The sequence below is a fragment of the Mus pahari genome, chromosome 13, assembly GCF_900095145.1.
Source record: "Mus pahari chromosome 13, PAHARI_EIJ_v1.1, whole genome shotgun sequence".
Taxonomy (NCBI): Eukaryota; Metazoa; Chordata; class Mammalia; order Rodentia; family Muridae; genus Mus; species Mus pahari.
Window position 1 is genome coordinate 53,851,296 of NC_034602.1, and position 14,499 is coordinate 53,865,794.

The 14,499-nt window shown below is 38.9% G+C and overlaps 1 protein-coding gene across 3 annotated transcripts in view; it reads right to left on the minus strand.

Annotated features, from left to right (window-relative positions):
* Positions 1-14,499, minus strand: part of Arap2 (ArfGAP with RhoGAP domain, ankyrin repeat and PH domain 2) — a 160,097-nt gene that overhangs the window by 104,653 nt on the left and 40,945 nt on the right. For all 3 annotated transcript variants that reach the window (XM_029545277.1, XM_021211156.2, XM_029545276.1), the window contains exon 7: positions 5,195-5,264. In XM_029545277.1, the coding sequence (XP_029401137.1) occupies positions 5,195-5,264 (70 nt within the window). The remainder of the gene's footprint in view (positions 1-5,194; positions 5,265-14,499) is intronic.

Here is a 14,499-nt window from a genome sequence, read left to right on the forward strand (position 1 = left end):
TGAGGCTCTGAATGGTGGTTGCCTAAGGCTTTAGTCTGCTTCAGATTATCAGCTCCTTCCTTTCAGGTCCTACCATTCCTAAGGCAGTGACACTTATCAGTGCAGTTACTCCAGTTTAACAGTGACGTGTACATTTGTTTTATAATAAACATACATTAAAATTTCTATAATAATCAAAGTTGCCATAACCTGTGATAGTCTTCTTAATGATGTCTTCCAGTGTAGACATTAGCTCATTCAACTATTTCCCTTACCAACTTTCTTATAGTTGTTGCTACAGAAATATTTTTGAATGATTGAATCCCATGTCTAATTACAATTATACCAAACATTGACAGCTCAATTTTAATATTTTTGGAGTTTCTTTTATCACTTCTACTAAACCTAAATATTACTATACACCTTCATAATTTATAATGCCTTATTCATTATAACACTCTCCTAAATTGCCTTTGTCCTTTCAACTCATTTTCCTGGTAGAGTCCCTGACGCATTACAGATCAACAGTCATTCAGCAGGAGAAAACACAGCCAAGGTTTATGGAGGAATACACCAAAAATGGTCGAAATTTACACATGGTTTTAAATGTAAATTTATTTATATTTTTATTATTTATTTATTTAGATGTATGTGTATGGGCATGTATATGCAGGTCAGAGCAAAACTTGCTGGATCTGATTCTATCCTTCTACTGTGTGGGTCCCAGGAATTAAACTCAGGTCTTCACACTTAGGAGCAATCACCTTTACCTGGTGAGCCAGCATACAGGTCCCCATGTAGGTTTCAACGGCTAACAATGAGTTTCAGTGGATTAAATAGCTAAATAGATTCAAACAGAAGATGAGAAGGAACTCACAGAGAGTTAAAACATGGCAGGGAAATGAATAGTCCTCAAGTGGCTCAGTGTAGGCAGCCACATGATCATGGAAGTTATCACAAAGAAATGCATAACAGGATTGGCTTACCAAACATCAGTACACAGAAATGCATAACATCATTGGTTTATCAAAAGGAACTCTGGAAATCAAAGTAAGTTAAAACGGCAATATGAGGGCAAATCTAGACCACTGGACACTGTAGAGACTGGGAAGAGAGAACATCTTCCCACTGTCAGGCAACCTACAGAGATAGAAGGAACAGGGCTTTTTTTAATAGACAGCTTATGAATATGTTTGTTATATGCATGCCGTGGCTGACACCAGACAGTGGGAATTGTTAAATGTCTAAAATCATTTACACATTGTTACCCAGGTGTTCTTTTACAAAACTTTAACTTCCTAAGATTTATAACAGCTTATGAAAAAAACCTCCCTAATGAGATAATTAGCAGTTTGTTCTGAGCTACCTCTAACCTGTTTGTCAGTGAAGGAAATCCAAACAACACTGAAAAAACAGGAAAAAAAAATAGAAAGAAAAGGAAGAAGAGACTAGCAGGCAGTTCATTAAAAACAAAACAAAAACCTACATGCCTATAAATAACAATGATACTTTATTTAACAGATAATAACTTCTCCTAGAGACATGTAGAAAACAAGGAAATGATCAGAAGTATTTTGCAAACTAAATACTGTGTCAGGTCGACCCCAGGAAGCCAGAGAGTACCTAATGACTCATTTATAATGTATTATGAGATCTCAGATAAAACTTGGGATTTTTTTTTTCAACACTGTAGGGTTGACTGTATATTTTTCATGTAACGACAATATAAAGACAATACTGAGAAAAAAAACAAAACAAAACGAAAATCAGAAAAAAGATGGATAGCAGGTTCAAAAATGCCTGTTTTCCAAAGTGTGAAATTTTCCTTAAAGAAATTTAAAGTACCCTTTGAAGTTTTACCACACAGATATCTAGGTCAAATCTGTCATTTATCTGCCACTTTCAGATGATGAAACAACCACAGGACAATTCTGCACACTGATGAGTGGGAATCGGGATGCGTTAGATTTCTTAGCAGGGCCTCAGATATCAGGGCCGTGTGGATGACACTGTTTCTGTAATACGATGAGGAAGTCCTCATGGAGGCATCACTGGGCGATGCTGAGAAAGATAAAAGCAAACCAGAAAATGGAACTTCTGCATATCACCTCCTGATGCCTAACCATACACTTAGAGGAACTTGGAGACATTCATGATTCAAATGTTCAATTCACACAGCTGCTAAACTGCACAGCCAGCCAGAACATTAGCTGTGTGTGATCTGTAAGCATGTGTCTTTTCAGAGGGGTCCAGGTAAAAACTGTGCCCTTTTAAGAAACAACCAGACCTCCCCAACCCCCACCCCCACCCCCACCCAGAGCTCTCAGGGACTAAACCACCAACCAAAGAGTACACATGGAGGGATCCATGACTCCAGCCACATATGGAGCAGAAGATGGCTTTGTCAGACATCAGTGGGAGGAGAGGCCCTTGGTCATGTGAAGGCTCGACGCCCTAGTGTAGGAGAATGCCAGGACGAGTAGGCAGAAGTGGGTGGGTGAAGGAGCACCCTCATGGAAGCAGGGGGAGAAGGGATGGGGTAGGGGGTTCTGGAGGGGAAACCTAGAAAGGGGATAACATTTGAAATGTAAATAAATAAAATATTAAATAAAAATTAAAAAAAGAAAGAAAGGAAACAACTCCCAAATGGTGGAATGTTGTGGCAGGATGAAATCAATCAGCAGGCACAAGGGATTGAAATGTCTGAGAGACATACAACTGGAATATGTTTTAAGGAGTGGTGCTTGGTTAAAAGATTTCTAAGAAATCACATGAATATAAACTTTTAATAACAATTTTTGTTGCATAAACATCAGAAGTGACACTAGGCTCATGGCAGTGTGAGTATGATGGGCCCTGAGATGATGGAGAGGAAAATCCAGTCTGCTTGGACACACAGCAGAAATCCCTCCTTAAATGAGAGTACCGGAAAAACCACACCAACACAACAACAACGACGACGATGAGACAAGAAAGCCCTCCCACTCCTGAATACATTTCCTCTGTACTCCAATAAAACCAACAAGAAGACCAGACATTGAGGGACAGTGGCAGTTAGTTTCTCCCGGGTCACTCTGGTTATGAACCTAATCCTGAACAGCGAAGCCATTTTCTTCATAGGTTTTTGTTTCTGTCATTGTTTCTGTCTCCTTTGTTCTTTGTTCATTTTAATTTTTCTTCAAACGGAGAGTATACAATTACAGATAAGTAGAGAGGGAGGTAGGAAGGATCTGGGAAGAGTTGTAAAAGAGGCAAAAGACAAGATTAATATATTATAGGAAAAATACAATAAAAGGGAAAACCAATAACAAAAATGTTATCCTCGGGTCTCAGGACACAGAATTCTCTGTGGTATCATGGACACATATGTGATACACCATGAAGGTGAAATATACGAACAAACTAGAAATAGCTGAAATCAAGTAAAGGTTACAAACATTCATCCCACCACTTCGCAAGTCAAGAGGACGTTGGTTTAAACTAATGTGTTACTCTATCTAGGTCACTGTATAAATGAATCCAACCTGAAGTTCTCAAGAGGGTGGCAAGAGTTTGTTGCAGCCTGTGCTATTTTCTGTCTGAAAGTACATAAACTCTTTTGCCTTCCAGCAGTAGACACATCTCTCTTCACACCAAAAGCAAACAAGCCACAAATATAATGCAGTATCAACTTTCGAGAATACAATATTGAATTGGAATATGTAAGAAAAAGAATATGGTTGTCTTAAAATTAAAACTTTAAATATAAAATGTAATTAGGATGAAAAGTATCTCATTTTAATTAACTAAAGGATGGTACATTTATCACTTTCACCTGTTCACTGAGGAAATTACCAAACAGAAGGCAAAAGGATGATACAGTAGTTACCTATGTAACTTCTAAGTGTAACAATTGATAACACTATCTTTCAGTATCTGAGAGGGATTGAGTCTAGAAACTCATCAGACACCAGGACCCACAAATGCTCAAGCCCTTAACTATGATATCTTGCCTCCATATCACCTACACATATCCTAATGAATGGTTAATCACCTCCAGATTACTTATAATATCTTATATATGGTCATCCTCGTAAACAGCTGCTTTAATGTCTAATTTAAAGAATAAGAAAAAAAGATGCACGTGTTCAGTACAGGTGGGACTTTAACACATTTCTGATGGCTTCATCCACACCAACGTACAAGCTAGGATACAGGGGGACTCATCATGCCACTGTACAAAATACAGAATTTATTATATTTAACTAGACATGCATACAAACACTTGTATATATTGGCAAATAAAATGTATACACAGGTAATACCTTTTTTTTTTACTGTTTTCAGTTATAATAACACAATCCCTACAAATATTTCAGCTTATATATCCTAAAAAGAAGGACATTTTCAAGGCTTAAGAAGACATTCCCAGAACTCTGTCCGAGGAATATCCCTCAGCTACTCTCATCAACATGCAGGACGTTCAGTGGGCTCTAATCACACAGCATCATCTCCCCTATCTCCCTCCCACAAAGCTCATTCCCAACATAACCAGAAAACACTACATGTTTTGTGATAAATGGCCAAAACTTTCTCATGTAAGCTTCTTTCCTATTCCTTCTATAAATAATTCTTATTCTCCAACATTTCTTCATATACAAACATCTTTTCTTCCAAACTCATAGCAATAGAATCCCATTCAAACCCTTCTCACACCCTTCTCACCCCCAGAGAATGAGGCAACCCCTCCTTGCTTTTCAATTTTCTATTTATGGTGTGGTTTGTATATATCCCTTGGTGCTCTGAGAGATGAAGGAAATTTGTATTCATCTTTACATAGCTCACAGACTCTCCTATAGCTTATAGAAGATGCTCCAAAAATAACTATTAGATGTATATGCTTGCTGGGCAGTGGTGGCACATACCTTTAATCCCAGCACTTGGAAGGCAGAGGCAGGCAGATTTCTGAGTTAGAGGCCAGCCTGGTCTACAAAGTGAGTTCCAGGACAGCCAGGGCTACACAGAGAAATCCTGTCTCAAAAAAATAAAAAACAAAACAAAACAACAAAAAAGATGTATACACTAAAAATTAGCTGTACATTCTATGAAATTAAATCATGAAAGTGATTATATCATATTCCAGTGCTCTTAATGTTGATAATATATTTTCTACTCTTAAAAATGTTCAACTATTCCATTTAGTGTATGGAAAATCATGTTTGAAGCCAGTACTTACTCTGTCATTATTGTAGTAAGAAATGCTAAGGCCATCAAATTTCACCCATCTCTTCTGAAACATGCGTTTTCTGTAAAATATATGAAAATCATTATTTTACATTCCCTGACAAGAATTTAAATGTATCTGTAATGTCCCTATGTTGAGTACATTTCATTGTTCTCTTAGACAATAGAGGTAACAAGGGGCTGTAACAACTTTCAGGTCTACATTTCTCATTATTGTACACAGTGAAAATGTGTATAATAGCACTTTCTGGTTAGATAATGTAGTTATCTGCAAGATAATATAATGTTGACATTGCCCTCTCATGCAGCTGTAAGGGTCCCTGCAGAACAAAATGAGGACACATCCTCCACCACTGAACGTGAACCCACGGTCCATCAAGAAGATAATCCTTCACTGGGCACAGGACATGATGCTCATCCCTCATTAACCTTATGAGTGGATCTTATTTTACTTTGATCATTGGTGAGTAAACACTATGCTGCTAAGCTAATGTGGCCTGGTTACTTGAGTTTATACATATCAATAATTTATTTCAAGTTAAAGATGTTGAAAAATCCCTGTCAAACTAAGGAGTATTTATAATCTCTTTAAACAGCATAACTGTTGAAACAGGATCAGATAAAAGGCAAATGCAGTCTAAAATTCTGACACCAAAAAAATCAAGGGAAAAATAAGATAATCCTATTTTGATATTTAGACTTTTAAAAAGACTGTTTTTCTGACTTTACAGTGGACTGCTGAGGCGGCTTTTGTGCACACACTTGGTTTCTGTTTTGTTTCAGTCGCTTTTCCCCCTTCCTCCCAACAAATATGCATTCAACAGCCTCTCGTCTGAGAACCTTCTTCTCTATATATATGTTCAGCCTGGACTGATGCCAACGCGATAACCTCTGCTTTTAATAGATACCAAAAACTAACTTCCTATTGAAAAAAAGTAAAACCAGTCAACACTAAGCATTTTTCTCTCCACCCACCCTCCTTGCAGTTTTAAAACACATTTAGTGTTAGTATCATTTCCTGTGGCTTTCGTGACAGTTAAAGATAGAAAAAGAATGTTCTGGCCCTGGGGGAGTTTTTTCTCACTGCTTTCCAGCCAAAGGTCTATTACTTGTGTAAAATACAGAAATATTCCCACACTAATCATTAACAAACGTATGCATCTGTAGAGCCAACCAGCTCTAATGACAAAACAGGGAAAGAAATGAAGTTCCCTAGCTCATACAACAATTTCACATACAAACACGGAATTAATGATTAAGGACACTGGGGGCCCTAACCCTATCTAACCACTCTAGTCAACAGCCTCCTCCATCTGATCCCCTCCTCTGCTCCCTCCTCACCTCTCTTGGCTTCTCCTATCTCTTCTCCCAGCAATGCTTTGCATAGTCAGAGCTGACTTTTCACTTCCAACAATCCAAGGACTCCCATGTCCCCAGCACTAGCAGTTTGAAGGAAAGGGACTGTTCAGTAAGCACACATTCCTTGTTCTTTATATACCTTATGCACCTATCCTCTCTCCATGCAGTGTTTTATTCCCTCTCTCCAGTCCTTCCAAGGCAAACAAGTGTGCTTCTTCCTCCAGGGCCCCGACAGCAACTAGGGAAAGCCAGAGGTCTGTGCGGAGACCACAAATCACTTCCATTGAAACTGAACAGAAGAGCTCAATAAAACATGTAACTTTCAATTTTAAGATGTAAAATAAGATCAGTATCTATGGGTAGAATAGAGACCTTAAATCCATTCCTAATCTCCCCTTTCTTCCGTAACTAACGTTAAGTATTATCCCTAAGACACCTACATACAAATTCTTTCCCTGACAAACTAGTACATATCCAACCAGAGTTTTCCTGGAAAAATGCTTCTAGCTTCCCTGGAGCAGTTAATACAATCTCTTTATATATTTGTTGACTTTCTTAATGCCAACATCCCACAATGCACCTTATGCTTTTACAGGGACAAAGTCCAGAAATGATTCATATTCTATTTATGATCAACTATGAACACTAAGACCCAAATAAGCTTTCATATTCTCTCTCTCTCTCTCTCTCTCTCTCTCTCTCTCTCTCTCTCTCTCTCTCACCACACATACACACACACACACACCTACACACACACACACCTACACACACACACACAATACACACACACAACACACACACACCTACACACACACACACACACACACACACAACACACACACACACACACACACACACACATACCTACACAGGATGAATGAACAAGTAATATGACTGAGCTTAGTCCTTTTAAAACCCAACAGAAAGACAAAAAAGACAGAAAAAGAAAATGTCCACACTGGGCTCTTCTTTTAAAATAATAGTTGCAGAAGGGGCAGGTAAATTTCTGAAAATTCAGAATTAAATCCACAGTCTAAAAGACTAGCAAGGGAAAGGGGCCCAGAAATTACACTAACACAGCATAATTCAGAACATTTAGTTAGCTATTTCATTCTTTGCTTGTGTCTGTGGAGGTGTCTAGCATATGATTGTTCATGTGTGTGCATGTGTGCATATGCACACCCATATACTTGTGTACACACATGGAGAAGCCAGGGGTCAATCCCAAGCAGTTTGCTATGGCTTTTCACCTCCTTTCTTGAGCCAAGGTCTCTCAGGGAGGCTGAATTCTGCCATTTGTGCTACATTGTGGGCCATGGAGTTCCCGGGCTCTTCCAATTTCTACCCTGAGATCTCGGATTATAGATATGAGTGGCCATGCCCCACTGTCCGACATTAACCTGGGCACTAATGAGCATGTAACAGTCTTCAACCTAAAGCCACTTCTCCCACCTGGCTCCACAGGCTTGCACAGAAGTCTGTCGAAACCCAGAAAAGTTCAACTGTTTGCAAGACTGTGGACGGTGTCATTTTTAAAATTCAAGCTCAAAAATAATGCCCTTGGGTTACAAACAGACAGAGAGACAAGGAGAAAATACAACAGAAATGTTCCTAATTTTAAAGTCAGCTTAGGGTTCAGTGTTGTGCTGAATCCACACCTGTCCTGCTGTCCTCCACTGCACTGCAGGTCAGCCTTGCCCACCTGTGTGAGGGGCCAGAGGCATTATCCAAGATGTCTCATGATAGAGAGAAATGTGGAGGGCAGCAGGGTTGTTGGAGGGAGATGGCTAAGGGCTTTGCTTTGAGAAAAGACAAAGAACTCTAGTCTTGTAACAACCTTAAGGCAAGAAAGAATCTCCCAGAAAGTACAACCTTCTCAACTGTAGGTAGCTAGTTCATGGGCTGATCAATTTTAAATCGGGGTTTTGTGATTTTTTTTTTTCTTTAAGATTGCTAAATATCTTTGAGAGTACGTGGAATTAACAGTTAAGTCCCAGCCGTAAATGATGAGTAGCCCAGAGAACCACCCTTCTAGAGCAGAAATGGGGCATTCTGCATCTTCTTACAGAAATGTCACTTCTGTCTTGCATTAAGTCTTTAACTCTGTGGACAGTTCCTTCTGAGTCAGACTACCTCTGTCGAGCCCTAGAACCTTCCTCGCCTCCTGGCCTTCCTATAAGACATATTCAATAATTACAAATTTCTGCATGGTTCCTCACCGGGCTCATATCAAGTTCTCAGCTTAAAATCCACTCTACAAGTGATATCACTCAATAAGTGATGGCATTTGGGGGGTTGAGACAGAATTATCAGTTGGAGGAGAGTCTAGTAATATACATCCTCTCTTTTTATTTTAATTTTATTTTAATTACTTTAAGTTTCTCTTAAAGTACTGTAACATCTTAAAGTACTTAAACATCTGGGTTTTTGAACTTCATTTAACAGAGACATACTGCTTTGTTCGAGGAACTGTGCCAAGGCACCTATAGACATTAACATATTTAATCTTCAGTCAACCAAAGGAGAAAAAAAAAATGGTATCCTTACCTTACAGATTCAGGCGCACAGCCACAGATTAGTTATAAAATCCCTCCCCTTTACAGTACCAGTACAGACACTTTCTTCCGGATGACAGCATGCCTAACAAGCACCCAGAAGACGCTCCAGGACACCTGACAGCCCAGCCAAGCCTTTAGTTAGCAATAAGTGATAGCATTTGACCTCCACACAGTTTCTATGTAAGCTTGAGGCTGCAGAACGTTTCAGAGTCCCCTCAGGAATGAAGGTAACACAGACAGGAGGTATATTAGCCTGGGTTTAGCTTCTCTTACATTTAGCATTCTGAAGGGAAACATTTCTTTAAGAAGCTTTTTTTTCAGAATAATTTATAAGGTTTGTGAAGTATCACCCAACAGTTTTCTATAAAGTCTTCCCTTGAGCTCTGGCAGGGCAGGTGTTTTGAAGTTTCAATTGCTTTCATAAAAACTGCTTCAACGCCTGTTGTCAGGTTTTGTCTCAAAATGTGTATTTTAGAAAGCTTTCTTTCATAACCGTGTAAATACATGCAATTAAATCTCTGTTTATGAAGGAGTCACACAGAGGCCCTCTTGTTTAAATTCATTCTTAAGGAAAGGACAGACTTTGGGATTTTTATAGTCGTGGTGGTGGTCATAGTGGGTGTTTGTTTTCTTCTGTTGTGTTTTGACTTTGACACAGGGTCTCACCATGCACTACTGTCTTTTTGGAGAACCACTATGTAGATCAGGCTGGCCTCCAACTCATGAAGATCCACCTGCCCCTGACTCTCAAGAGCTTGGACAAAAGACAGGAGCCACTATACCCAGTTTTGCTTCAATGTTTTTAAAGAATTAAAGATTGCATCTTTAAGCTTCAAGAAAAAGAGTTTTAATCTAATAAGCTCTGCAATCAATAGCATTAACAGAGAGACTGAGACAGAGTGTAATCCCTTTAAGATATACAACTGGAGTGACCCTAAGGCCATCTTGTTAAGTGTAAGGCTTTTATTACTCATGGTATTTATACTCAGATTATATGTCACATTTATTCTAAATAACCTCAAGTGGAAAAAAAGGGATCAACAGCATGAGGCTGAGGTCGAATGCCTTCTTTGCATAATCCTAAAAAAAAAAAGGTACTGTCTATTCTTAACTACTGCTCTGACACAAACCAGGTTCAGTCTGTCTAGAACATTACAGTCTCTAGACACCTACATTTTTATTTACCTAATTGCTCGTCTTAGCTTGCTATTCACGCCTCTAATCCCTCTCTAAAGTATGAGCCTTTTAAAGGATGGAGTATTAAGACTGAAGTGATTTTGACATAAGTACATGCAAAATGATTTTCCAGAATTTCTATGAAATGGCAGCAGTTTTCCAAAGTACATTTCCTCACTTTTAGGCAGATCCAAGCACTAGCTTCTGAGAGTATCTCACCAGATGCTTTGGGTAACCAAATAAACACAGACTTCTCTTTAGACTACAGCTTCCATGTCTTTTACTTGTAAGCCGGAATGGAAAAATCAAACTGTTCAGCAAAAAATTCTAAGAACTTAAGAATTTTAGGACTAAAGGTGAAAGCACAAATTTTACTTATTAACACTGTTTTTATGGGTACATTATTATTTGTATATATTTATATGGTACAAAATTGAAGTTCTCATTCATGTAAAATATTGTGTTATGACTAATTCAAGGTAATTGGCCTATCTATCAGCTTAGACATTTATAATCTTATGGTGAGCCAATAAACTCTACCTTTTTAAACTTTATAATGGATCACTGCTGATATAATTCACACTGCTGATACAGGGTGAACTAGCAGTGTAGAGAAGAGCTTACTCTGATCGAAGTATAAATAACTCTGTACTGCTTGAGGAATCTGGACCCACCCTCCACCCTCTTCCTCCCTTAACCGCTATTCTCTACTCAGCTTCTATGAGAACTATGTGACATTTCTATGTTTTGGCCTATTTCACTGTACACAGCATTTGCTAGGTTCTCACAAATCCCATAATTTCACGTGAAGCCTGATTTTTATGTGGATGTACACGTGTGTGTAAAGGTCAGGAGTCTTCCTCAGTCTCATTCCATCTTATTTTTGAGACAGGATCTCTCACGGAACTATTAACTTGACTTGACTATCAGGCTAGAAATTCCATGCACTTAGGTTACAGGCACATACCAGCTTCACAGATTTTTCTGTAGATTGACCTCAGGGCCTCAATTTTGTGCAGTACACACTATACCAATAGGGATTTCCCCTGCCCCATGAAACCTGAATTTTCAGAAATGAGTAGTTATGGGACAGAGCATATGAAAATCTATGCTAAAAAATTGGCATTACTTTCTCAAGTTATCCTTATAAAACCCTAGCATATACAATGGATGGAAGTTAGCGCTCAGTGGTTAAAGGATCTGCCTTGTCCTCCAAAGTACACAGGTTTGATCCCCAACACCTATATGGAAGCTAACAATTGTTAGTGATTCTAGCTCCAGAGAGAGGATCCAATAGATATATAAGAAACATATAGACTACATAGGGTTCTGCTCTTTTTACGGTTTAAAGATTCTCAGAGGATTGTAACATGCTCGGTGGTAGGAAGAAGGGATACGATAACTCAAAAAGTGACTGTGAAAGTGAGGGCAAGGGTCTGAGAATGGAAGATATATTAAGAGGCAGTTTAAAATATAAACTTGAAGTAAAGACAGGAGGATTAGGGGTAAAGATCATCTTTGCCTACTTAGTAAGTTCAAGTCGAACCTGGAACACATGAGACCCTATTTTAACTAAATAAATACTATCAGTTTCTTTGAAATAAAAATTATTGGTACTGTACTACATAATTCAAACATTAATAACTTTGGTAGTCAAGAATATGCAATTAAATTCCAGATATAATTGTTAGATAACTAAATTAATAGAATGATAGCAATTGTGTCTATGCTAGAGGAGAGGGCAGTGGTAAGAATAAACAGCTCTTCCTCAGCGGCAAACCAAAGATTAACCCTTTATGCAGAAAAGTCCAAGCCCACAAGAGCACAGTTCTATTCACATACACACCAGAGGGGATAAAATGTCAAAACAAACTATTAAGAAGTTGCTGAGGAACGTTTGAGATGGTAGATATTTTTTTTTTTAACATAACTGAGGCATTACAGAAGGTACAAATGTTTGGAAAAATAATATCAATACATTCAAATGTTATGCCTCTGTATGTCAGTTTAAAATATAGGCTATGGTTGTCAATCTGTGAATCAGCATGTTCAATATGTGCAAAGACCTGGGTTCAAGACAATTCAATAGACTTCTTTTTCAGTGCCAAGAAAATTCAATACATACAGTTACTTAAAGATACAAATAAATGAAAAAGCTGGAGGTGGCTTGTGAGTAGACTGCATTGGAAGAAGAGTGGCCCTGTATTTCTGTCTGTGGGCTAGCCTGCTTAGAAATCTTTCTGACTTACATAAGGGACTTGGCTCTCAAAGTTCAAGGTGAAACGATCGCATCTTTTCCTTAAGTCTATCACTAAGAAAAGGATTAGAACTCTGCCCCTGTAACAGAATCATAGATCATCAGCAATAAGTGCTCTAAAGGGACAGAAGGCTGAGGAGTACTGAGTGCCAATTAAGTGTCAGCTCTAAGGATTCCACAAAGCTGGTCTTGGTCTTAACCTTACACTAGTATGTGGGAAAGGCAGGTGCTGAGGTCTATGCAGGTTTGAGTGACATTTTGAAAGAAAGAACCCGTGGCAGCTCTAATTTAGCCTGCCTGACTCCTATGACCTTATGTATTTTTCCTCAGCTAGACTGACTGTATTAGTCAGGTTACTTGAATGGAAACTGAAACTAGTATTTTCCCCTCACACCGTAAAACAAAGCATTTTGTTTTCTTGCCATTACAGGCTATAAGTAATTTGCAAAATGTACAGCTGTCTCACCAGTATAAAATGATCATTTTAATCAAATATTTTCATTCAACATCCAGGTCAACCAAGTAATTATTACTTAACACAAAAATTAATGGGTCAGCTTCCCAAAGTAGCCTTCTACTGCCAGCCTGGCCGTGGGAAAGTATTACAGACACCTGAGATACCCGAATTCCTGCAGCAAGGTGGGGAACTGCCCTACTTAAGTAGCCCAGATCACTGGACACTTGCTGAGAAATCACTCACAGACAAAGGCCCAAAGAGCATCAATTCTAACTTCCCGAGAAGTCCCTGGCTGACATGCTCTGACTCACACCTTCCTTGGTTTGACCTTTCCTTGGCAACTGACCACTGATTTTTTTCATTTCCTCCCTTTCCCTTTTAACTGGAAGTCTGATTTCACTAAGGGCTTCTCCTGACTGGTCCCGAAACAGTTTTTTTTTTTTTTTTCTGCATCTACAAACAAATGGTAACAACCACTTTTTTGGTCTTACCCCAGCTCTGTTGCACACCCCAGTCCTTCCTGTCATCACCTGCCACAGAATGTCTTTCCTCTTGGCGGGCAGAGAAGTGTTTCTTCTAAAATTCCATTTAAAAGCCTTACCCATGTCCAACAACAATTGCTATTCCCTTCTATACCTCTTTGAAGAAGCACTGCTCCATCTCTGCAACCTTAGGCTGTATCTCTGAGCCTTTCCCTACCGATGTCCTATCATTTCGTATATTTATTCTGCCCCTCCTACCAGAAAGGCCAAGGAGGCATCTTGATCCCTCTTCATTCCTAAGCAAGCATTTTTACTACCTGTTCACTGTGCTATCCTCAGATGTCATGTCTCTACCAACACATGCCTTTGCTGCTATGTCAGGTAGTCCCACAGAATGAAAAAGTTTTCAAAACACAGTCATAAGAGAGAGAAAATAAAATCTTAAAAGATCCTGTCAAATAGTACTACCGGAGGACCCAGCAATACCTCTCCTGGGCATATACCCAGAAGATCTTCCAACTGGTAGTAAGGACACATGTTCCACTATGTTAACAGCAGCCTTATTTATAATAGCCAGAAGCTGGAAAGAACCCAGTTGTCCCTCAATAGAGGAATGGATACAGAAAATGTGGTACATTTACACAATGAAGTACTACTCAGCTATTAAAAACAATTAATTTATGAAGTTCTTGGACAAATGGATGTATCTGGAGGATATCATCCTGAGTGAGGTAACCCAATCACAAAAGAACTCACTTGATATGTACTCACTAATAAGTGAATATTAGCCCAGAAACCTAGAATACCCAAGATACATTTTGCAAAACACAAGAAAACCAAAAAGGAAGACCATCGTGTGGATACTTCATTCCTCCTTAGAATAAAGAAGAAAAGACCCATGAAAGGATATAGAGCTAAGATGAAAGGATGGACTATCCAGAGACTACCCCATCTGGGGATCCATCCCATCATCAGCCACCAAACCCAGATACTAATGCACATGCCAGC